This window comes from Copadichromis virginalis, linkage group LG1 (genome assembly GCF_057382275.1).
Source record: "Copadichromis virginalis isolate Kocher_CV1m ecotype Utaka linkage group LG1, C_Virginalis_male_GT1.1, whole genome shotgun sequence".
NCBI lineage: Eukaryota > Metazoa > Chordata > Actinopteri > Cichliformes > Cichlidae > Copadichromis > Copadichromis virginalis.
In genome coordinates this window covers 7,059,743-7,083,388 of record NC_140618.1, presented here as the reverse complement: position 1 = coordinate 7,083,388, position 23,646 = coordinate 7,059,743, and the positions used below count along the sequence as shown (strand labels likewise).

The 23,646-nt window shown below is 38.2% G+C and overlaps 2 protein-coding genes across 2 annotated transcripts; both read left to right on the top strand.

Moving 5' to 3' along the window:
* Positions 1-748: 748 nt before the first annotated feature.
* Positions 749-5,300, top strand: glo1 (glyoxalase 1). Its single transcript, XM_085439585.1, has 6 exons — positions 749-902; positions 3,671-3,753; positions 3,928-4,068; positions 4,271-4,338; positions 4,452-4,541; positions 4,877-5,300. The coding sequence occupies exons 1-6, from the start codon at positions 834-836 to the stop codon at positions 4,966-4,968; spliced, it is 543 nt and encodes a 180-aa protein (XP_085295711.1). The 5' UTR covers positions 749-833; the 3' UTR covers positions 4,969-5,300.
* A 13,745-nt stretch (positions 5,301-19,045) lies between these two features.
* Positions 19,046-22,983, top strand: LOC146718244 (putative gonadotropin-releasing hormone II receptor). The gene is made up of 3 exons (XM_085463655.1): positions 19,046-19,621; positions 21,434-21,638; positions 22,185-22,983. The coding sequence occupies exons 1-3, from the start codon at positions 19,073-19,075 to the stop codon at positions 22,631-22,633; spliced, it is 1,203 nt and encodes a 400-aa protein (XP_085319781.1). The 5' UTR covers positions 19,046-19,072; the 3' UTR covers positions 22,634-22,983.
* Positions 22,984-23,646: the final 663 nt, after the last annotated feature.

The window sequence follows — 23,646 nt, the reverse complement described above, 5'->3', positions numbered from 1 at the left end:
AAGATTAAAAGATTACACTAATTGTCTGTTTTCAGAATAAAAGTGTGTTATATGTTCACTTACAGTTATTTGAGTAATTATACTTCATACTGTGAGCTTGCTTTTCTTGCACATTCTGTGTTATTTAATAATTAAGAAATCCTTTGAGTTTGCAGAGATATTTTTCCTGCAAAAAAGCAGAGAATAAATCGCTGAAGCAAAACGAAAGGGAAAATGGTTGCCACTCTTGTCTTTGTGTAATTTTGGCAGAAATTACTTGGCTTTTCCTTAGTTTCTAGCATATACACCATTAAAGTGGTGGATGATGATGTGAAATGTCTCTAAAGTTTAAAATCATAAACACATCTTTATGAACAAAAACAACAGCCTGAAAATCCCACTCACGGTTTTAGGTATGGGTAAATATTCTGTTTTTAATCGGGACCACATTTAAAAATTCCTGGAAGCACTCCTGGTGCTGGGTTTCAGTCAGTCAGTCAAATATCTACAAGTATCTTTAATATGGCCATCTTAGAAACACACTTCTGGTCCCACCCACTTTCCATTCACATCTTCTTTTTGTCAGTGGAAGCCAGTCGGAAAAACCACTAAGAAGCACCGAGTCACGGTTTAAAGATGAGTAAAGTATATTTTGAGCTGTGAATCCTGCAAAGCTTTAAGAAAAAGACTGTGGAGCAGGAAACGAGCGATCCTCTGCATTTTCCTCTCGGTTACTGTGCCTTTTATGTTGAAATCTTGTGCCGGAAGTATATTTTTCTGGAACTCCCTCTGCTTAGTCCCTTTCCCTGCCAGTCAGTCTCTGCCGAACTGCACTCCAGCTTCTTGTAGCAAAAATGAGCAATAAAGGTTTGTCAGACGAGGCTGTGGCAGCAGTGTGTAAAGATGGAGACCCGATCACTAAGGTAAGACCATCGTAGCCCCTCATGGAGGTGATCTAAATTTACATATTGGCAATAATTCAAACCCAACAGGATAGCAGCTCCCAAACAGGTTAACCCGCTTTTAATGCTACGTCCATTATCGGACACATTCCTCCACAAAATTCGCGGTGGTTTTGCTCTCGTTTAGGGGGGATTCGTTTCTCTTCCACACGGTTTAAATTGCTTTAGTTAATGATGTACCAAAAAAAAGAAAGAAAGAAAGAAACCAAAACCCCATGTGGTTTCATGGCAGGCGGATGTGAGTTCACCTTTCTAGGTGAACCTTCCAGTGGCTGCTGCCGTATGAACATAAAACTCGTCATCCAAGGCGTGCGTAAAACAAGTCTGTGCGTAATGGGAGAGCCGCCTGTACTCTTTAGAAAAGCTGCCATTTAGGTGCGGTGAGACCAGAATATACTCCGCATCCTGTTGCGAAAGGTCGGCAGGAATGGAAATACCTAACGTGGTCAGCATGTGTCGCAAGATATGGAAGTTGTCCAACAAGTAGGCTCACCAGGCGTCCCACTCATGTTTCGTAGTTCCACGTTTAGATTTTGGTTGTAAATCACAGAAATGACACACATTTGAGTCTTAAAAAGAGCTCCACTGTTGAGCCTGTGGTTCCCAAACAGCGTGCATTTATAAGGAGTAGGTGTGAGGTGGAATTGAGGAGTGGTTTGAGGCGTGGCTTGGGGTTTTATGTCAACCACATATTATTACTATAGCTGTACAAAAAGCAGTGAATGAAGTTTACAATGTAAGTACACGTAAAAGGCTCTGATTTGTAGTGAGGAAAAAAAAACCCTGTTTGCTTTCTCATGAAGAGAAAACCTCTTAAAGAAAAACTGTTAGGAGAAACTGCAAACTAAGTTACCTGTATTAAGGTTTCAGCCAGGCTAGAGATTTCAGCAGTCTTCAGCCACAGTGCATCTTTGGTTGGCAAGAGTGAAATAATGCCAGCATGGTGCCATGCAAGTTTAATCGGCACCTGGAAACCAGAGAAAAGTTACAGACTTAGAGAAGCGTAAAGATGGTTAACAGACAGAACAGCATAGGAAATAATATATAAATAGTTAATGATAAGCTCTTGATAGTTAAGGGCTTATTATTAACATAATGACAATAGTCTTGATTGAGTCCAAAGGCCGTCAAATGAACTTTATGTTGAATCTATGCATATAAGAAGTAGCAAAAAATGCATTCAGTTGAACACAGCTTATTCATCCTTCACAGGTTTCATTCCCAGACCTTTGTGAGGGTCATCATTCGTATGTTTATTCTTTAAGATGCTTTAAGATTTATAAAAATGTGCCTTTCAGCAGTAGCAATGCATCCCACATTGCCCTGCATTTCATTTATTGAGTTCTTAGTAACTTACTGTTCATGTTATTCACTGGATAGATGCTGTTTGCTCCACTCAGTCTGTTTTTGAAGTCACTACGTTAACGTGCTGCAGCCCACTTACCTTCCTGTTTGTATGGCTTCAAGTGCTAGTAAATACACCTACAAACAGAAACAAACCTAATTGTGTAGCGGAACTAAGTGGTTCCCTCTATTTTTCTTTAGCTGTTTCTGACTTTTTTGCTCTGGCTGGCACTCACATGCTTTGAAATTGAAGTTTAGGGTTTGCTCCCACGTGTAAAATATGAGGTTTGACCTGAGAAATAAAAGGCACTTTCATTTTTCAGGGGCTTTCCACTTTTGCTTTGTTGGTTTAATGTGTGCTGTATGAGTGATGAACTACTAGTCGGAAATATGAATGCAGCTGTGATGCTATCTGGGGAAATATATTGCAGCTGCGGTGTTTGTAGAGTTTCTATAGATATGAAACATTAACACAGAAGGAGGAAGGGCACAGGAAGGACAACGCACAGAGATAGGACTTAACTGTGAAATGCAGTCAAAGAGCAAAGTTTGGTTTTCATACACTTCAAACACAGAAATACGGAGGGTAAAAACCAGACGCCCACTTTACCACATTTTTCTTTTCTTATATTAACTCTGATAATTTCACTAATCAGGTGGCACACGATTGTTTGAACCACTGCATATCCATATGTTAAACACCTGCAGCCTGATGTCCCATTTGGAACTGAAAATGTGTAACACATAGTGGCAGTTTGTTTGACTGATAGGCGAGGCTGCCATATCGCACCATCGGCCCCTCTGGCCATCACCAGTAGGTGAAGTGTCTTGCCCAAGGACAAAACGACCGAGACTGTCCGAGCCAGGGCTCGAACCGGCAACCTTCCGATTACAAGACGAACACCCAACTCTTGAGCCACGATCGACTACTGTCACTGTCTAAATCTAACTGAACACAGGCAAATCTGGCACGTTCAGCCCTATGATGCTGACCGCCTGTGTTTGTGCGCTCAGTAACACAGAGGTACAGTTCGACTGAAGGTGTTTTTCGCCGCTTAGTGCCAGGATACAAATTTTTCTCAGTCACGTTGCTAAACGGAGCCAGAGGTGAGGCTGACTGTCTCACACAAGAATGAAATGTACAGTGCTTAACATCATAAAGAAATATAAAATGATTGTCTTGTACTCTGCTCACTGAAGTCCCGCCACTCTTGAGCAACTAAATGTAACGTGACAATTTGTGTTTGTTTTTTTGTTGAATGAATCTGAATTCCTCTGCAGTTTAAGGAAACATTAATTTTCATCCCTGTCATATTTGTAATTCAGTTATACTGTTACTTACCTCGAAGACATGTCCTTAATCTATTATTATGTTTTTGTGTTAGGATTTCATGATGCAGCAGACGATGCTGAGGGTTAAAGATCCAAATAAATCCTTAGATTTCTACACCAGAATCCTCGGAATGACGTGAGTATCCGTGCGGGCTTCGGTTTACTCAGCTCTTGAACCGAGTTATATTTGTTTACATCTTTTTATTTGTCACTGCAAAGAGAGACATAAAATCGTTAAATGTGTTTTCAAAGTTTGTGTGGACGTTTCCTGACTATGTAAAATGTTTTCTCTGCGATTGATATTTTGCAGGCTCCTGCAAAAGTTTGACTTTCCCTCGATGCGTTTCTCTCTCTTCTTCTTGGGCTATGAGGACAAGAAGGAGATCCCTGCAGATGTGAAGGAAAAAACGGCCTGGACTTTCTCAAGAAGAGCCACCCTCGAGCTGACACAGTAAGGGTGGATGTTAGATACTACCAGGAACAAATTCATTTTATTGCATTGTGTGCATCTTCTTCAACTGTTATCTCCCTCATCCAGTAAAAAATGATCCTCTGTTGTTAAAATGTAGTCAAAAACCTAAAGTTAGTGTTGTAAGCAATCAAAAAGCAAACCAAGCTCAAGTTGGAATATTTACTTGAATCTGTTCTTCCAGTAACTGGGGTTCTGAGTCCGATGACAGTCAGACTTATCACAATGGAAACTCGGATCCACGTGGCTTTGGTAAAACTGCTTTCTTGTTGTGTTGAGTTGATAATGTATGTTTGTGTTGGGTCTGCTGCTTTTTGTGGATACTTGTGTGTCTGTCTGAGCACCGTCTCCGTTACTCTTGACAGGACACATCGGAATTGCAGTTCCTGATGTCTATGTAGCCTGCAAATTGTTTGAGGAGCAAGGAGTCACTTTTGTTAAAAAGCCTGATGATGGTAAGATGTGACATATTTGTTCAGGGTTATGATACTTTAATCATAGTTATTTATGTAGTAAATCAATATTTTTTCCACATAATAATTCCTAAAGTAGCTACATCTTCCGCACAGGGTTACTTTAATTACTTTTAATTTAATGACATGTTGATAGCCGGTTTCTGTAAACCTTTAATAGCTAATATTTAATATTTGTACTAATATGAAATTGAATTATCTTGTATTCAGCCTGTCTTTGTTGCACATGTCTGAATCTGAAGTTGAACTTTTATCCACTCAGTACTTACAGTTTATATTCACCCTCTCGTTCTCTGTTATGTTTTCCCCCCCTGCAGGCAAAATGAAAGGCTTAGCCTTCATTCAGGACCCCGATGGTTATTGGATTGAGATCCTAAGTCCCAACAATATGGTGTCCATCACCTCCTAAAAATGAACCCATGCAACCTTCTTCAGTGTGAAAGCTCAGGCTTGCTGTGGGTTCAGGGGTTCAGTGGGAGAAGAAAAGATTTTTTGGGGGGAGTGGGGGGAATGAAGAATTTATCAACATCTGCCGGAGCACTCAAGAGCATACGGAGTGGGATTACTTGCACAATGGCACAAAATGGACTGTTCTCACACAGCTGATCAGCATTTTGGTTACCTTTGTTTCCCCAGCAACTATTTTCCTGACTTTGTCATGTCATCATATTCTATTTTTTCAAAAAGTGATGTGCAAGAAAAACGGTAATACTTTGCAATAAACATGAAAGTCACATTTGATACGGATTTCTGATTATTTTTCTTTCTAAAGGTGAAGTAATGAGTAATTTTTCATAACCAATTTACATTTAGGTCAGTCACACTCACGATTTCACCAAGGAGCAACAAGATAATCTGGGTATTTTATCCATACTTATCAAAGTTTAAAAAAAAAGGATGTTTTTTCATGCAGCAATTGTTTTCTTGAGAAAATTAAAATGACGTCTTAAGGGGACTAAGGCTGCTGTTACTAAATAATGATTGGTGGAAGCATTTTTTGTAATTTTGTTTTTAATTTATATTACTATTATTAATGCCGTAGTGTGGTTGAGGAATGGTGGGCCTCTTGCACCCTCCGTTGTCCAGCCATATTTTTTATGTTCTGTTTCTATTTGTTATTTTTTTAACCACATGGTTTCATTAGATTGTATTCTTCACAAATTGTCAGATATCGACGGCTGTTGGATCTATGATGGGTTAGATTCCCCCTGTGACACCTTTATATTCTTCATTTTATTTAACCAGTTGGAAGAGATCTGAAGAGAGTGATAACCTGGAGGTCATCACCTACAAACAACCTTTTCACGCTTGGAGTTTTTCTTGGGAAAAGGTAGTGTTATCCTAAAACTGAGGGCTAATAGATAAGTCACAAAATGAACCTTTCCTTATTTATTTGAATATGGCCTCCTTTACTTATTTTAAAACTCCATGAACCTTTGCGAAATTTTTCCAATCAATACCATATTCTAAGATTTATCTCATAAAAAGTGAATATCAAGAGAAAAATATATATTTTGTATGGTTTCTGGGTTTCTTCATTATTTACCCTTAAATCATATGTATGTGAACTAGGGTGAGTACGTCCTAAAACATGATGTTAACAAAGCAGGGAAAAGCTGTGGAGAAGGAAAATTTGGATCCTACCTGTGGTTGTACAATTTAATCTCTCATATCATAATCCATAATTTTAATCCAGTAGTGTTTATGGGGGGGGGGGGGGGAATCTGTCTACGCAGTTCTTTTTATTTTCCTCTTTGACTTTCATAGTGTGGAATTTGGAATCCATCAGTAGGGGGAGTCATCACTAGTCATGTATAATGTAGGTGTGCTTTAGGTTCAAGGAAGGCCCTGTTTGAGCTTGTGTGCCACTAGAGGGTGTTCTAGTACTAAATTAATTGGACATTCAACCTCCTACTGTGCTTTAGAGAAATCTAATACTCTTGAATATATCCTAATTTTTACATATCATTTTAAGATCTTCATTTACATAAATGTGCCTCCCTGGTTTGCTTAAATATGCAAAACTAAACATTTTTTTTGTCAATGTAATTTCAGGCACATTACAGTGAATAGCTATTCTTCAAGAGTCAGAGCCTCAGAGCTTCCTCTGCACATCTTGTGTTTTTAACATTATATGAAGAATTTGTTATTGAAAATGGTCAGAATCTACACTGTGATTGTAAGTATAAAAACATTTAGAATGTTTTTAAAAATGTCAGTTACAAGGACAATACCGTTTACAAAAGAATCATCTTCTCTGACAGGCATGTCAAACTTAAATTAAAAGGAACGATAAGTTCTGCGGCTAAGTAATCTTAATTGGAGATGTAAAAAAAATAAAATAAAATAAAAAATCTTTACGGACAACATCTCACATCCTCTGCACAGTGTTGTGGTTACCCGGCAGAATGCTCTAAGCCTGAAACTAAATGATTGGTTCAATGCCACAAGTGGTCCATCCTTCTTTATTGCATCTATATGAATCAACTTTCTGCTAAGTTGTATAATTTCAGAACTTCCACAAAAACGAATTCAAAGCAATTTTGTTCTTATTTTGAAATTAATATTGCATTATAGGAACCATCTTAACCAGAGACTGACTCAAATTAGGATGCAGATGTAAAGGTGCTAAAATTTCCTGACTGCATGTCAGGATAAAAACCAAACCGTAAAATCAAAGAACGTCTCGGAAGCCCCAAGTAGCAATCATGCAGTAAGACACTGATCAAACATAAGTTAAAAAAAAATCACCTCCAAAGCTTTGTTTCAAGGCTTTATGGAGGTTTTTTAACCACAAGAAGACCTCCACATTGTTTCCCTGCTTTTTCAGTAGCCACCTGTTTGTGCATTTATGCAGTGATTTGGGTGGGGTCTCTGTTATTCTGGCTCTCGGCTCCACTCATCCTGCACAGTTGCTTGCAATTAGCTCATTATCTCCTCATCCTGCTCACCTGCCTCTCAGCTCATCGCTATGCAGTGCACGTACTCCTGCTCCTCAACTGTTCTCTGGTAGATTGTTGTTTGCTAGACTGACTAAAACTTTTTTTTCTCCTAGTAATTTAGCTTTTGATGTTTTCCAGTGTTTATCTTCCTTTAATTTCATCACCTATTTGCTTTCTCTCTGCTCAGCTTCATGGCTGTTTGTTTACAACCTCACTGTGCTGTGCCGATCCCTCGTTCCACACACAGTCCGACCTCCAGTGCCGTCCTTCCTAGCAGCTACTTTGCCATCTGAGGCTGTTGTGCTCCTGGGAATACTCAGAGTGAGAGATTCAAGTGCAAGCTACAAACACAGCAGAGAAAACTTTAATTGAAGAGTTAATAAGGTGGAGAGTCCAAACCGGGGGAGTAAGAAAGCCAAGATTTGAAACCAATTGTTCTCTTCTGAGAGCTGGCTGTCTCTCTAAAGTCTAAACTTAGCAGCCAGACTTTTTTCTGAATTTAAAAAAAAAACTTTTTTTAATGAATTATGTCCATTTTTGATATGTTTTTTGGACAACAGATGGAAATTAGCCTTTGGCTATAATCTGGTATGTTTACATTCATGTAATTTCTTTTTTTTACATGTATGTTCATCAACATGCACCATCCCAAATAAAGAGAAAAGGACCCCAGACAAAAACAACCTTGGTTGAGGAGGTTGGGTAGAGCTAAAAACCAGTGACTGAGTTCTGTAGCAATTTGCAAAGCACTCAGCAAAGACTAGAGAACCTGCTAGATGCATTAGCCAGAGGCATTTTCAGGATTTTTTTTTAAAAGGTGACGTGTGGCAAGAGGTGGAATAAGCAAAGCTGATTGAACAGGTCTTTGTGGACTTTAACTAAAGAATGAAATTGTAAAAGTAAAAATGAAAAGTAAAAGTAATTTTAAAAAGATCAAGATTTTCTGATGAGAGAAGTTAACATTTTTATTAACTTGCTTCTTCTCTTGCTATCGGATATTTTTATAGTTTAAAAAAATGAATGAAAACAATTCTAGCTGAACTTAACTGACAACAACAAACATTATATGCTGTGCCACAGTTATTTACTCTTCCCTGCCCTCTTTACTGAACCTAGACCATCCCTGTGTCATATCAAAGTTGACTTGAACTTCTTGAGCGTTTTATGACCAAACAACACGATGACGAAGTGAGTCAGTGCTCCAAATCCTGTGACTCAGCTCAACACATGAGACATCCAGCTCAGCTATTTCTGTGTTGTCTGTTAAGATGTGATAACTCACCTGTTTTTTCAGTGTCCTCTCCAGGGTGCTTGGGGAAATGTTTCCCAGGGGGGTCGTGACAAAGTGGATGAGCAGTTGTAATGCTCTCCATTTGTCCCAGATGTGTTGACCTTTTCTTTTGCACATTATTCTGTCTCTGTATTTATTTGCTATGATTTTCCATTTGTCAAAGTAACATTGCTGCACTAACTATCCCGGGTTTGTTTATGTAAGCATTCTGTTGCCGGCAAATCAAACATTCTGCAAATTAAGGCAAATACTCAGTTACATGTTTCTTTATATTTTATTATGTTACAGATTAAGCCATTTGTTCATGCTTACTTTGTTCTTTCTTTTCAGTCTTCATGTAGGTCAGGTGTGGGGAAAGGCCCGCCTAGCATTTCCTAATTTTAAAGTGCTGATGACATTACACATGACATCAGCAGGTTGAACCGAGAGGAGGGGTTTCTTTTACCATAGAAATGCTTCCTTTTGTTTGTTTCCAGGTCCGAAGGGATTTGTTGAATCTTTTTTTTTTTTTTTTTTTGTCAATACAGCCATTTAGTTGTGTAAATGTGCTAATTAGAAGTGTGAGAATGTTTTTGTCATTTTTAGTCAACTATGTAGAGTTTTAGATCTCTCAGCTCAAATGAGTGGTACTGGCTGGAATAATTGAAGGGAGATTGATGGCCCTATATATAGTCAGTCTCTGCCAGACTCTGATGAGAGAGGAGAGGTGAGCTGTGTTACCAACCCAATGTATGGCTGAGTTTTGCTAATTACGTTACTTTGGGGGGTTGTTAAGTTTCGTGCAGGATGGGGTCCACTGTAAATAAATTGCTCACCTCTGAAAACCCAAAATGTCTGCAGAGTCTGCTTCCCTACCACCTTCCTTGACATTTGAATCTGACTACTTCACAGAGGTCCAGACACCATTTAAAGGTTCCAGGAGAGGCCAGTTGTTAAGGGAGTGTGGGGAATTGTTGTGCATGGGGTTTGGGGCATTTTTATAATGATTATTGAGCTTTAAGGGTAAAATATTTAATCATGTGAAAATGGTAAAATGTTGGTGGAAAGTTAAAATTTGAAAAACCCAACTGACAGTAAAATAATGCTTTAGTCCTTAACAGATGAGAGTATTTAAGGCAGCTAATTGTCATTAGACAGGAGAGTGATTGTTTGTGCTGTGAGAAGGCTTGACATGCCAGTGATTGTCATGGCCTTAGAGCTATATGTTGAAATAAATGCCTCTTGCTTCCATTGTACTGTCTTAGTCTTCTTCACTGTAAATCCAGCTGCTAAATATCGCCCTGTTACAGGTGATCAACTTCAGAAGGAAGAGGACAGCTACACAGCCTGTATCTGTCATGGGATAATACACTATATTAATGTGGCGGAGGGGTAGAAGTACCTGGGTGTTCACATTGACAGTCTACAGAGGCTGTACACATAAATGGGATGAGCAACAAACATTTCTTAAGTAAGTTGAGATTTTTGTTTTTACATGTGCAGCAAAATAATGGAGAGTTTCTATCACTCAGCAGCAGCAAGTTCAGTTTACTTTAGCGATATTACAGTCACTTCAAAGATCAGTAACAGCCTGATTCTACTTTACTGCTCTCTCTTTCATACCACATGTAGAAACTATTTATATTACTACTTCAGCTGCTGTAACAAAAGAACTCCCCAAATATGGGATAAAATATCTCTTATTATTAAATAGCCCACTCCTGAATGCTTTTAAGTGAACCAGAGATTATATTAATTTAGTAACAAGTAGTTAAATGAGATTTGTGATGTCGTTTATTTATAGCCTGAAGTTAACGATTTACTTTTAGCAACAATATCTTGCTGAACATAAACATTTGGAGATTATTTTCTACAACAATAAAAGAAAAAGGTAATGCTAACTTAATAAAATAAAACCAGGGCTGTGACGGCACCACATGACATCAACATGTGACTGGCTCTGCCACCGATTGCCTAGCAACAGGGAGGAGAAAATGGAACCACTCCTCATTCACTGCACTCACTCAGGCCGCAGCAATACACCTGCCAGGTTTAAATGTAGATCACATGAATGATTGTTCAGACGAGATGAACCAGCAGATAGTGGTTTTTATATGTTTCCCCTCTTTGCTTTAAGTGTTACAAATGTCCACATTGCAAACACTGTGATGTTCACAATCACTCTACCCCCCCTCAAATGTGGCAGCAGAGTGCACTTCTTGCCATCATCTTAGATTAATTTTGACTTTGCCAACCTCACATGATTCTTGCTCAGCTTGATTGAAACACAACTTTCTGGACCTGCTGCTGCCAGCAGAAAAAAGCCACACTCCAGACAATATTCCATATTCCTGAGGATTTTTTACATAATGTCCACTGAGGTCTGTAGACCACAGCTTATGTTCAAACGGACATGTTAATTATTTTCTGTCATTGTACATCTGAGTGGTAATTGGAATGGATGGCATAAAGCTTTCTCCCTGGCTTGGAGATAATATGATATGGACAGCATATGTGAGCTATGAAGGTGGGCTAGTTGAAGCATGTCATTTAAATTAGGTTAAATAGAACAGCTTAAACTGCAGTTTGTTAAATAATCAGAAACACGGCTGAAATAAAATTACTGAATAAAGATAAGGAGGATATTTAAATAAGGTCACAGAGTGAGGAGGCATAAAATAGATGCAAATTTACATTGCATCTCGGTTATGTTGTAATGCAGGACAACATCTCTGAAAGCCACTCATGCTATTATTCTGTTCTGTTTAAGACTTCTTACTGAAACATACATATCCTGCAGGGGTTGTCCTGGGGTTTGGTAAAACAGCCCTGCAGAAATGGTCTGATATTTAATAGGGGAAAAGTAGACAACCGTACAAAATCTTATATATTTTATTCATTTTTTTTATCTGGAATTTTTATTTCTGTTGGTAAATTTTGAATTCAAGAGTGATTAGTTAGCACGACAGCTACTTAAATTAATATTACCAAAGCATTTAAATACTTGTATAATAAAATTGAAGAGCAGGACTATAAAAGGAGAGTTTACTCAGTGTGCAGTGACAGACCAAGACAATTTTATAGAGGTGGCCAGGCTGAGAGCATTAAGTACACTGGAGGACGAAGGATAGGCTCCACCTTGTGCTTCTAACTTGATTAACTGGTTAACGAAATTAATTGGTGCTACTTGAGTTTTAATGAGAATGTTGTTAGCTTTGTATTGGACTTTACAAATGGTTATGTTGGGTGAACAAAAGGATAATCAGTCTGTAGTTTGTAGTGTTCGGCCCTTGGCTCCTCTTCTGCTGCTATACCCACCATCCTTTACATTTAGCTAGCATAGGAAATCAAATATTTGTTTGTTGATTGTTTTGTTCAGTTCAGTTCAGTTCAAAGAAGCTATTCTGTAGGTACTACTGTATTTTGTTAATTTATTCATTAAATGCTAACTGGTTGGTTTTAGTACCATCACTTCAAAGATCAAAGATCCTGCATCACAAACAACAAAGCCACATTTTTACATTTTACATATCTGTAACTTTTACTGTCAGGAGTTTTGTTAAGGTTCTTTTAGCCCATTGGTTGTTTGTTTCCACCACAGTTTAAAGACCTTCATGGTAAACACTCCTTGCACTGATTAAGTCTTTTCATGCTTCCACTTGTCTTGAGAGACCATTAACTTGAAAGTTACTCCCCTAGACCCTGTAGACCCAGGTCTCTGGGGCTCAAGCACAGCTTTCTTTTATACTTTTGTGGGAGAAATGGAAATTATGCACTATTCTCTTGAGAACCTTAAAGAAAGGGACCTCAGATCTGAGGGACCCAAGAATGTCATCCTATTGGTTTGGAGTATAATACTGCATACATGTACTAGTATCATACTTTCAGTTGAACATAAACATTGATTATAAATAACATTTTCCCATCTATTTCCTTCATTTATCTGAGTCTGATTGCTCCTCCTCAGCTAATACCACCTTAAACACAATCAGATTATGTTTTTGTTATTTGGTATAGTTTATATCTGATTATTGTACTGGCACTGGCATGGTTAGAACATTTTTCTGCTATTTCCTGCCATTTGTTAAATAATTTGATTATCCATTTTGTCTTATGGATAATATGTGGATTATCTAGAAGTCTCAGAGGTAACACTGCAACACTTGTTTCCCCATCATTACATTATGAATACAAGAATAATCTAAAGCTACTGTAAATCACTGGCTTCATAACACATAGTAGTAAAATGTCAGCTGAGCTACGAACTAAAGACCGTCTCTAATTAGTGTACGTTACGATGGGCTGTGAAGCTGCAGTTTCACTTAGTTGGCTGTCTTCTCCTGGCAAGCCTTATCTTCAATGTGATTACTCTGCAGTGTGAAGAAAATCTTTTTACATGGTGTATGCTGCCAACTCAGCATTTAATCAAGGCTCATGCCTATTCTTCAAGTTAACTACATCACTCAATAAAACCGTTTGATTTAGGTGACCTTCAGGTAAAGAAAATGATGGTACTGAAGGAAAGATGCTCATATGCCGATGTTTATTTTTTGTATCATTTTAGTATCTTATTTTATAGCAGCAGTAGATTACTGGAAAAAAATCCTATGTTTGGCAATTCTGAGGGTAGAAAAAATTAAATTGCTGATGAGAGCGGTCAAAAGACTACAGCTGGCCTTGTTTGCACTGACAGAGAAGCTATGATAAGTCAGGTAACTGGTCTTCACAGCTGTGATAAGTAGGAAAACAAAGTCTCAGTGTATCAGAAAGCACAACACGTCTGACCTTGAGGGGGGATGGGCAACAACAGCAGAAAACGATGTCGCATTGCACTCCTGTCAGCTCAGAACAGAAATCTGAGGCTGACATGGTTGGCTTTGTATTTGGTGTGAATATTTGGTGTGAACAGCTTTAATGCATGAAGCCAGCCTGTCTTATGTTATGTCCAGGTTGCCAACCGTGATGTAATTCTGTGGAGAGTGTTTTCTTTTCGCTTTGGGTGCCTAAATGCCATTTTATAAAGATTTTAAAGCCAAATCCTCCTTGAGAATTGTTCTTGCATGTGTGTCCCCTTATGGCCACAGTTTTCAGCATCCTCTAGTGGCTACTTACCGTGAAAATGAACCACATCAAAGCAAAAATCTTCTCAAGCTAGTTTCATAAACATGAAAATGAGTTTTCATGTTTTACATCAGTGGATTTCAGTGACCTCCCCAGTTGAGAGATCGGAATCCAATAAAATACCTTTGGGATGTGGGATAATGGTGCTTGAAAGTTTATTTAGCAGAAAGTTTGATTTTTCAAGTAGTGAAGTTTTTGAGTATGCACACCTGTTTAAGGAGAGTTGTCTCAGGGTTGTGAAAGCAGCAGGTGCAATTACATGTTGTGGATTGCTGAAGTGGAAGGATTCATAATGAAGCAATGAATGATCTCTTTTTTTAAAAAATGCCCAGGATTCACCTGTTATCCATTCATCCCATTCTTTATATTCTGGCTGAATCTGACTCTTCCATTGACAAACTTTAATTCTGACCACAATTATGAAGCCGATCAGTGTAAGACCTCAGTTTTCTCTCTATATTTCTGGAGATGACACCTATCTGTGTCACAGCAGACATAGTCATGGAGATACAGAAAAGTTTTACCAAGCAAAACCGTTTTTACCAGCCAAGATTTCAATGACTTCTTTCCAAAAAGGACTTAATCTAACTTGTGATAATACTTGAGTTCAGGACAAGCACAAAGGTCACTGTGGATTAAAGTGAAAATGAGTTTAATTTCTGTGGAGCTGAAAAGATTGTGGCTTGTTTGGACAGTAGCCCAGAGTGTGTCAACATAAGCCAACAGCAAGCACCAATCAGCTTCTCCGTTGCTTTGAAAAATGGATAATCCTCCGCTGCAAATTATTAGAAAGTCAGGGATATCATGACATTAAGTCTTTCTTTTCCTGTGCCTTTTTGTTCAAAACAGCACCAATAATTAAAATGCATCATCCAGCCTTTCAGTAATTATTTGATTTCCCCTGCATGAACAGACATGCTTCTAATTGAATCTTTTATTTGACTTTCTCTCTGGTAGAAGACAGAACAGCTGGTGTTTTCATAAAAGTTTTTTATAGGAAAACTATGTTCCTTTCTGGCGCTTAGTAAAGCTGCAGCAAATAATTCAGACTTCATGTCTTCATATATAAATTAACATCTGCTTCTACAGGTCTTTACAACTGAAGTGCATCTTATTATAGCTCACATTTTCTGCTCAGGTGCAACTCGTAAGGGGATAAATAGATGCTTTTCTCTCCTCTGGTAAAACCAGATGCCTTATCGCATTGTTAAAACAATCGTCGCAAAGTGGAAAAAATGAAAACAGGCTTAAACAGCTTTCCCACAATTTCATTCTGTCTCATCATCATTTCCATCACTTTTTGCTCAATGCAAAGGAGTCAGATATTTTTACATGCAACGCTTTTGGTTAAATTGCAGATTTTCAATTTTGCAAAGCCATTCTGCTGCTAAATCTTCAAGCAGTATTGAAAAGAAGGCACTTCCCCCCAAGATTTGACACTGAATGTATTCTTGAGTGCTTTTATTACTTCATAAAAAGAGCAGAAATTAAGGCCTTTTTCATAGTAGCTATAATTAACCTCCTAAGACCCGAACTCTTCCACAGCATGCATTTTTTTATTTCTCTTTGATATTTGGGCATATTGGGGCCCGATGAATGTAAAAACAAAGAATGACCAGATTTTTTTTTCTTTCCCTTGTTTTGTTTTTAAGAAAAATAAGAGCCACATATGAGGATATTGGTTTAGAATTTTGATAGAACAGTAGCAGTATAATGTCCTTGTAACTGGATATCAGGCCCATGTAGAGCAAAATTGAGTATTTTAGTCTAAATAACCCAAAATGTGATGTCCACATATGTGGACGCCAGGTCCTAGGAGGTTAAAATAAAGAAAAAAAGAAAAGACATATACATTTTGCAAGACTGCGGGATGTGTTTGTTCTCACATTAATGTGCTGAGAAACTGTCGTGCGAGGAAGAAGCCAGCTATGAGTGAGGCAAAAAAGACTTCTAGCTAGAGGGTTTATGTAGTAAATAGATGTATACTATATAGTATTTTTGTCATCTCTCTGCAGTGGAAACACTACACCGACAGGCTGACATTTCTATTAAAAATGGATCAGCATTTTGGGAAATATGTGTATTGATGTTTTTGCTGATACTGAGGAGAACTTTACTCAACTTTTTTGTAAAAATGAAGGTGCTTTCTAATGCTAATGACAGGGCTAAAGGCAGTTACTGCTCTCAATCTAGAAATAGTCACAACACCTTTTGCACTCTAAATATGTCAGTTTACCCGATCGCTGGTTGTTGGTTACTGTGAGCAAGAATTTGCTGACAGTGTGAAGGAAAAACTCCCTTTTAACAGGAAGAAATGCCCAGAAAATCCAGCCTCAAGGAAATCCATCTGCCATGATGACCTTTTGGAGACGAAAGAACTGACACAAGACAAAAGACACACTAATGGAGCAGAGTTTAATGATAACATTGATTAAATGCAAAATGGTGTATTCACACATAGAGAGCGAAAAGAGATGAATGACGAAGAATAATTTAGGGCACCGTGGGAAACTGAGCAACCTAAGCCTAATGCAGTGTTACTGAGAAAGGGTTCAGGGTCTGAACTATATGCTTAATGGTAATATGCAGTTTTGAAGATAAGATTGTGCCTGATTATTCAAGACCTTGAAAGTGAGGAAAAGGATTTTAAATTTCCTTCTTGATTTAATAGTGAGCCAAAGAATAGAAGCCTATATGAGAGAAATGTGGTCTCACTGTCAGTTCTCTCACTGCAGCATTTTCAGGAATTTCTGATTTGTTTCCTTCTTTTTTTAGAAGAGCCAAAGTATGCAGGGTCGTGCACAGTGAGGATATCACACTATTAACAAGATATTCGACCTCTGTTGGAGCAGAGTTTAAGTAACTGCTCTGCACAGTGTTGCCACATGCCACTGAAAAAATAACAGTGGAAGATTTACACATTTTTAGTGTAGCTAAGTTAACTAGCTGGGACCACATCCTCATTTTAACTTTGACAGCATTTCTAGTAGATGTGTATGTATGGAGGTGTGGACCCGCTCCTGAAATTCAGATAAATTAATTTTAATCACAGCACTTTCAGATAGACATCTAGTGAAATTTATTCCCCACTGCCATATAATCCGTTATTATAAATTTAAATGTTATTTACAAACAGGAGGCATTGTGCATTAGTAACATTCATGTGGAATCTTATCTTCAGTTTTCTTTTAGTGTCCGTTTAGTCTTAGCCCTAGCTTTTTGGTCAAACAGCATACAACATGCATCTTGCAGCGTAGAAGTCTGTGGATTTATTTATATATAAGTGCACCGAGGCCTATTCCAGGAAGAAGGTTTAGCAAATAACTCTGAGTTTGTTGACCCTAAAATGAGAGAAACTCATTTCCAGTGTTTGCTTGCAGGTTTTCTTCAATCATTATTTTGTGCCTTGTTCAAAATAACTCAAACTACAAAAAATTATACTCAACTGTCTAAACTCTAGCTGACCACCATAACTCTACAAAAGCTTGGACCATGTGTAGATTATGGAATTTAGGAAAATGAAACCCAGTTTTGAGTTAGCTTTACTTGTGGAAATAGATTAAACCATATAATAAATTATTTAAGGTAATTTTTTTTTTATTTAACTCTTGAGTCATTTGGGTGAGAAATACCCTCTGATTAGTACATAAGTTAAAGCAACTTTTTAGCTACAAAACATTGCTGAGTGGGTGTTTTGTGCTACCTTTTCCTGCTTTACATGAGCACAAATGCTTTGATGAAAACGGTATCTAAAAGCTAATTTATATGTATTTTAACAGTCTGAATTGGGCTACAGTAGGCCTGCTGCATCAAGGAGCAAGATGCTGAAATCAACCTCATGAGTAAGGTGTTTGCCTTCAGCTCAACACTGAAGTTTTATTTTTTAGTATTTTCCAGTTTCGTAATTAGTAATCGACTAATTACGTAATACTAGAATAGATTTGTGGGCTTCTTACCTGACAGGGAACATTAAAAAAAACAACAAAACAAAAAGAAAACAAAAGGAAACAAACAAATAAACCTGTGTAGGCCATCAAAAGAGACAATTGCTTTATGGAAGTTAATCAGTAAACATTAAGCTTTAGGGGGATGAAACAATAAAGCTTCACCAGCTCAACAAGAAAACATTATGCTTGTTATAGTAACAATCTCACGTCGTTAACAAGAGCTGGTTTGGGATGCTGTGGATAATAGCGATGCTAATAGGGGCTGTAGTGCCTCATTGAATTAATTCAGCCAGAGATAAAATTAGAAACTTCGCCGGAGCTCGGGCTTCATTGAAACTGACGCCCCTGGATCAGATGCGGGGACCCTGGTGTAGCCGCGCCCACAGAGCGGCTGACGCGCTCACCGGAGGGAGTAATAAAAACCGAGATGAGCTCCTCAGAAGGGGTACGGAGATAAAACTGTGAGGGAACATTTGAGATTCTTCAGTTATTATTCAGAAGCTCAGCACTGCACTGTGCCTGCTGCAGGGACATGGAGCCGCACCGGAATCTCGGACTTCCATAAAACGAGTGGGCTTCGATTTGGTCACCGTCTGGAAAGTACAGTGATCTGCAACACCAAAATGTGAGGGTTTATTTTATTTTATTTTATTGTACTTTAGTACTTATAAATGTATTTTTAATTGTTTTTGTTTTCAGGCACAGTGCTGTTTTTGACGCTGACTACGACTTCTAATTGTTGATTTACATTTTAAATGACACACATATTATTAGACGCATAAAAGCCACAGCTAAGTTGCATTTTTTTTTCACAAGTGAGAGATGCTAAACTTTGTCTCATAAATATAATAAACTTAGTATTAGTATTATAGTAAGTATTTTTGACTCATAAAATTGATGCCATTGGGGTGTAATTATCTTGACTGGTTGTTGTTGATGCTGCTTCTATTCAGAGAAGATGGGTTGTTAGAAGAAGTCAGCGTCTTTCCACCTCAGTGAGCACATCCGAGAGATGTGCTCTATGCAGCAGACTGCTCCCTCTTTGTCACCGATTGTATTAATCATAGAACTAATATTTTTTAGTCCTATTATGCAAATCAATGCAGATAAATCTTGTGCATCAACTTCATGCATAAGCTCATGTATATTATATTTATGCTTGATCTCACTTTAGCAACTGCAGCCTCCACATGTAGCTGAGCAAAATGCTGGGTTCTTGGTGAGGGTCAGAAAATGAACGGCTCCTCCTGCTGTGATCCTGCAGCTGTCATGTACCAGCAGAGATCAGGACTTGACCTCAACGCCAGCTGTGAATGGCCAGATCCTCACTGTAACTGGACATCAGTGGACGGTGCTCTGCAGCTGCCTACTTTTTCCACTGCAGCGAAGATCAGAGTGATTGTTACCTTTATCCTGTGTGGCATATCCACTTTTTGCAATTTGGCTGTGCTTTGGGCTGCCAATGGGCACAAGCGTAAGTCCCATGTTAGAGTTCTGATAATCAACTTGACTGCAGCTGATCTCTTGGTTACCTTCATCGTGATGCCTGTAGATGCAGTGTGGAATATCACAGTTCAATGGCTGGCCGGCGACCTGGCCTGCAGATTCCTCATGTTCCTCAAGCTTCAGGCCATGTACTCCTGTGCCTTTGTCACAGTGGTGATTAGTCTGGACAGACAGTCGGCTATCCTCAACCCTCTGGGCATCGCTATGGTCCGGAAAAGGAACAGGGTCATGCTAATGGTGGCTTGGATCATGAGCGCCTTGCTCTCAATCCCACAGGTGAGACCAGAAGCCAAGACACATGATTATAGTTTGACAGACCATTTTTTAAGTAATTCAGAGAAGGTCTGAGTCATAGTAGTTACTTTAGTGCTGACCTTTTCTTCTGCAGATTCCTCATGCACTTCCTGTGCAAGTGCAACCTTCCTTGAATGATCCATAATCTATCGCAGTGGGCTGGCTATAGATCAGCTTTATAACTGGCTTTAGATGAAGATGAATATTGTGTCTCAGTCTTATAAAACTGTAATACTGTGGGCAAACAAATGTAAGAGAACATGAGATTGTGTTTTTACATTATTAATACATGATTAATCATTCTGTGTCCCAGGGTGTATTTACATCAGATGTGGTATTTTCTAGACACTGATGCATGAACTTCTGCTGTGGGCTTTAGGGGGGCATAAACCTTGGGGATTAATAGCTCTATCATTCAGATTTCTAAAAGATCAGGACCTGTTACCCTGGCTGTATGGCTTTTACCCTGTAAACAGCGTGGTAGTGAGTGCAGCCTGTAACACTTTTTCATTGTGGTGTAATGATAAACACAAATATAGCCCATCTTCTCTTCAAGCATGCTAGATGATTCTGCACAGGATTGCAAACATTTTGAAATGTGCAAGAATTCCTAAATGTGCTGATCATAAATAATAATTAATTGTAGAAAAGAAAGGATTACTTGCTTTATTGATTAGTTATTTTCCCAAACATTTACTGCTCACATGTTCTTAAACATGGACAGCTTTTCTTTCTCATATATGAATATAAGTGCAATATCTTTCGGTTTTGGGGCTTAAAGTAAGCTATGAAAATATTGTATTGTGTTGTCTGGAATGATATAGTTGGATATTTCACATTTTTAACTGATAGCGTTGGAACAAAAATGAGTAATTTTCAAAAATGAAATGATTAATTATCTGTAGACTTCAACTTCAAAGGGGCAATAATTATCATTTAGGTATTCTTAATGTAAATTCAACCCCTGTAAAAGTCTCAAGTAATTTTTGAAACTGTGACAAAGAGAGGTAGACGAAAGCAGTCTTCCCATTTATAGCAAGCAACTGTTTATTTTGCCACCAGATATGAAAACTGCTGCTATCAGACTTTACAAGCTGGTGGATAAAATAACATGTTGCTGACTTTACACTCCAAGCTGACCCATTTTAAAACATCTCTGCATAGGCACTTAAATGTGGTCTTGATAACTCATATAATGCTTTAAAAGTGTATCAGGCGTCTGTGTTTTTAGGCAGAGAAGTACTAGTACGCCTTACTAGCTAATGATCAATGTGCAGCTATAAAATACTTTGAAATAAAAATACCTAGTTTTTAAAGGGATGTGTAGGTTGAATTTACACACTGTTTCCCATATTTTCAGAATAGCTTTTTGCTTTTATTGATATAAGAGAAACTACTTTTAGGTTGAGGACTGTGTGGTAAATCTTACATTCTTGTAATGTCTTTAAAGTAAATCGTTGTTTAGCTTCTACACAGGGTTAAAGTACTTAACACTGGGTGTTAAGTACTTTAACCCTGTGCAGTATTTTTAAATATTAAAGTAATAATAACCACTGCTTGGGTTTTCTGAACTTTTAAACTGATTCACATTTCAATCCTCTCCCCAAACCTAAAAATCTCTGGTACACTACTAATTGTCATTTCACGCTTACTGACTGAGGCATACTGGTCCATTTGGTCTAATCATTTGGATAATATTTTAATCTTCAAGCCAACGTTCAAATAAAAAAATATGTTGGGTGACAGCTACTGCCTGCAAAATTCTAATTTTGTTTTGAATTTTTAATCCAACAGATGTTCATTTTCCATAATGTGACCATTACCTATCCAGCAAACTTCACTCAGTGCACCACCAGGGGAAGCTTCGTTACGCACTGGCAAGAAACTGCTTACAACATGTTTACCTTCTGTTGTCTCTTCCTGCTGCCGCTGGTTATTATGATTATTTGCTACACCAGGATCTTTATTCAGATCTCCAAACAGATGACAAAAAAGAACAGTAAGTGTCCAAGTAAATGGTAGTTGATCCAAACACAGGCAAAACTACAAGAACTAAAAAATATGTTCAAGCTAAAAGGTGCTCGCAACATTTAACTTCAGTATCACCAACTTCTGTTCAGGTTATGTTTTTCTTGTTTCATCGTATTCTTGTCATTTTGACCCATCAGCACACTCTCCCACCTTTTCTCGCTTGACCATTCCTACTTGCCATGCAGTCACCTTAACATCTCCGCCACCAGCAAAGATTATCTTTCTACTACCAGAGTAAATGTGAGAAAACACTGAAAATTTGACAAATGTGCATGTGAGAATGCAAATGTCCAATGTAGTGGAGCAGACGTTGGCTGGTCTCCCCAGTACAAAGTCTGTGTGATGTTAGTTGTGCTGGATAGACTGATGTATAAACGGTTGCAGTTAAAGAAAGAACGTGATTCACAGCAGAAACGTATAAATGAAATGATAAAAGTGTGTTCTAAATGTACTTCTTCAAAGAAATGCTCGATGTATTTATTTGACATCAAATGTGTTCCTTTCTCTCCTATAGTGCCCTCCAGTGAGCCACATCTCCGCTGCTCAAAGAACAACATCCCAAAAGCAAGAATGAGAACTCTGAAAATGAGCATTGTTATTGTGATCTGCTTCATTGTGTGCTGGACTCCGTACTACCTGTTGGGTCTATGGTACTGGTTCTTCCCAGATGACCTGGAGGGAAAAGTCTCTCACTCTCTGACCCACATCCTATTCATCTTTGGTCTTTTTAATGCCTGCCTGGACCCCATCATATATGGCCTGTTCACCATACGCTTCCAGAAGGGGCTGAGAAACTGCTATCGCAAAGCCGCTGTAATGTCCAGCTTGGAGACTAATGCAGTAATAATGGAGTCCTTGAAATGTACTGGATCTGTCTTACCATCTAAAAGAGGCATGACCAGTGGTGAAAAGGACTTCAGCTCTGAACAGGCTGAGGCAAAATCCACTGACAACAGCGTCTGACAGTGTTTAGTCGCAGGGAGAGGGGCAACATTGGCATTTCATTGTTTGGGCTGTTTGTTTACTGAACTTATTGGTTTTTACAATTACAACATGCATGTGTAGAATAAGTCTAAAGACACAATCTATCTATCACTTGTAGACAAATTATGTCCATGTGTCTGTGTAGCCTGTGTGATGCTTGAGGTTGTCCATATTAATTTAAGGTTACATATCTTCATTACCCAGTAAAACACGTTTACCGCTACATGATATGTTTAACTGGTTTTGAGCCTGCTATGTGAGCTATACATTCACCAAGATGTGCTAAAGGATACAACATTGAATAAATGATAGAAGATGCTGATTGGTTACTGAAGAGTGCTTCCTGAGTTCTGATGTAAAGGGTTTGTCGGAGCTTAAAAGTAATCGGAAGAGTCCTTCATGTGCAGATACAACTAAAGAAAGAGCTACAGATGCATACCAAATGTCAGTCGTGGTCTGAAATACGATGATTTCATTATGTATGTCACATGACATTTTCGCTTGTCATTATAAGTAACACGCATGATAGCTATGACAGACTTTTAATATCAGATGCCTGAAACTTACCAGAAAGCACTATTATAGGACTATTTTAAAACAATTAGGTTTTGTCTCTTTATTTTTCTGCTAGAATTATTTTCACATCATATATTTAGGACATCATGTATAATGGTATCGTTGTGTAGTGGTTTTCACATTTGCCTAATGAGCAAAATATTCAGAGTTGATTCTGGGCGGCATCAGAAAGGGGATCCAGTGCAAAACTCAGACATGTGGAGCTACTCACTGCGGTGACCCATTGTGAACAAGGGAGCAGCTGAAACTAGTTTTCTATGCAGGACTATTACATGCACTTTTAATGAAGATTGTTAGGTTCCTTTGCATGAATAAGTTGGCTCAATTGGCTGGACTACGAAAAAGCTGATGAAACGGATCAACTGTTTCAACTTAAAGTTGTCAGAAATTGGCAGGAAAAATTTTTTTTTCCTTGT

Bases quoted from the DNA above. Each gene is read 5' to 3' on its own strand.
- glo1 (XM_085439585.1), top strand. From the start codon at position 834: ATGAGCAATAAAGGTTTGTCAGACGAGGCTGTGGCAGCAGTGTGTAAA. The intron at 3,754-3,927 runs GTGAGTATCCGT...GATATTTTGCAG, and splicing joins ACCAGAATCCTCGGAATGAC to GCTCCTGCAAAAGTTTGACT. The intron at 4,339-4,451 runs GTAAAACTGCTT...TACTCTTGACAG, and splicing joins CTCGGATCCACGTGGCTTTG to GACACATCGGAATTGCAGTT.
- LOC146718244 (XM_085463655.1), top strand. From the start codon at position 19,073: ATGAACGGCTCCTCCTGCTGTGATCCTGCAGCTGTCATGTACCAGCAG. The intron at 19,622-21,433 runs GTGAGACCAGAA...TTAATCCAACAG, and splicing joins CCTTGCTCTCAATCCCACAG to ATGTTCATTTTCCATAATGT. The intron at 21,639-22,184 runs GTAAGTGTCCAA...TCTCTCCTATAG, and splicing joins ACAGATGACAAAAAAGAACA to TGCCCTCCAGTGAGCCACAT.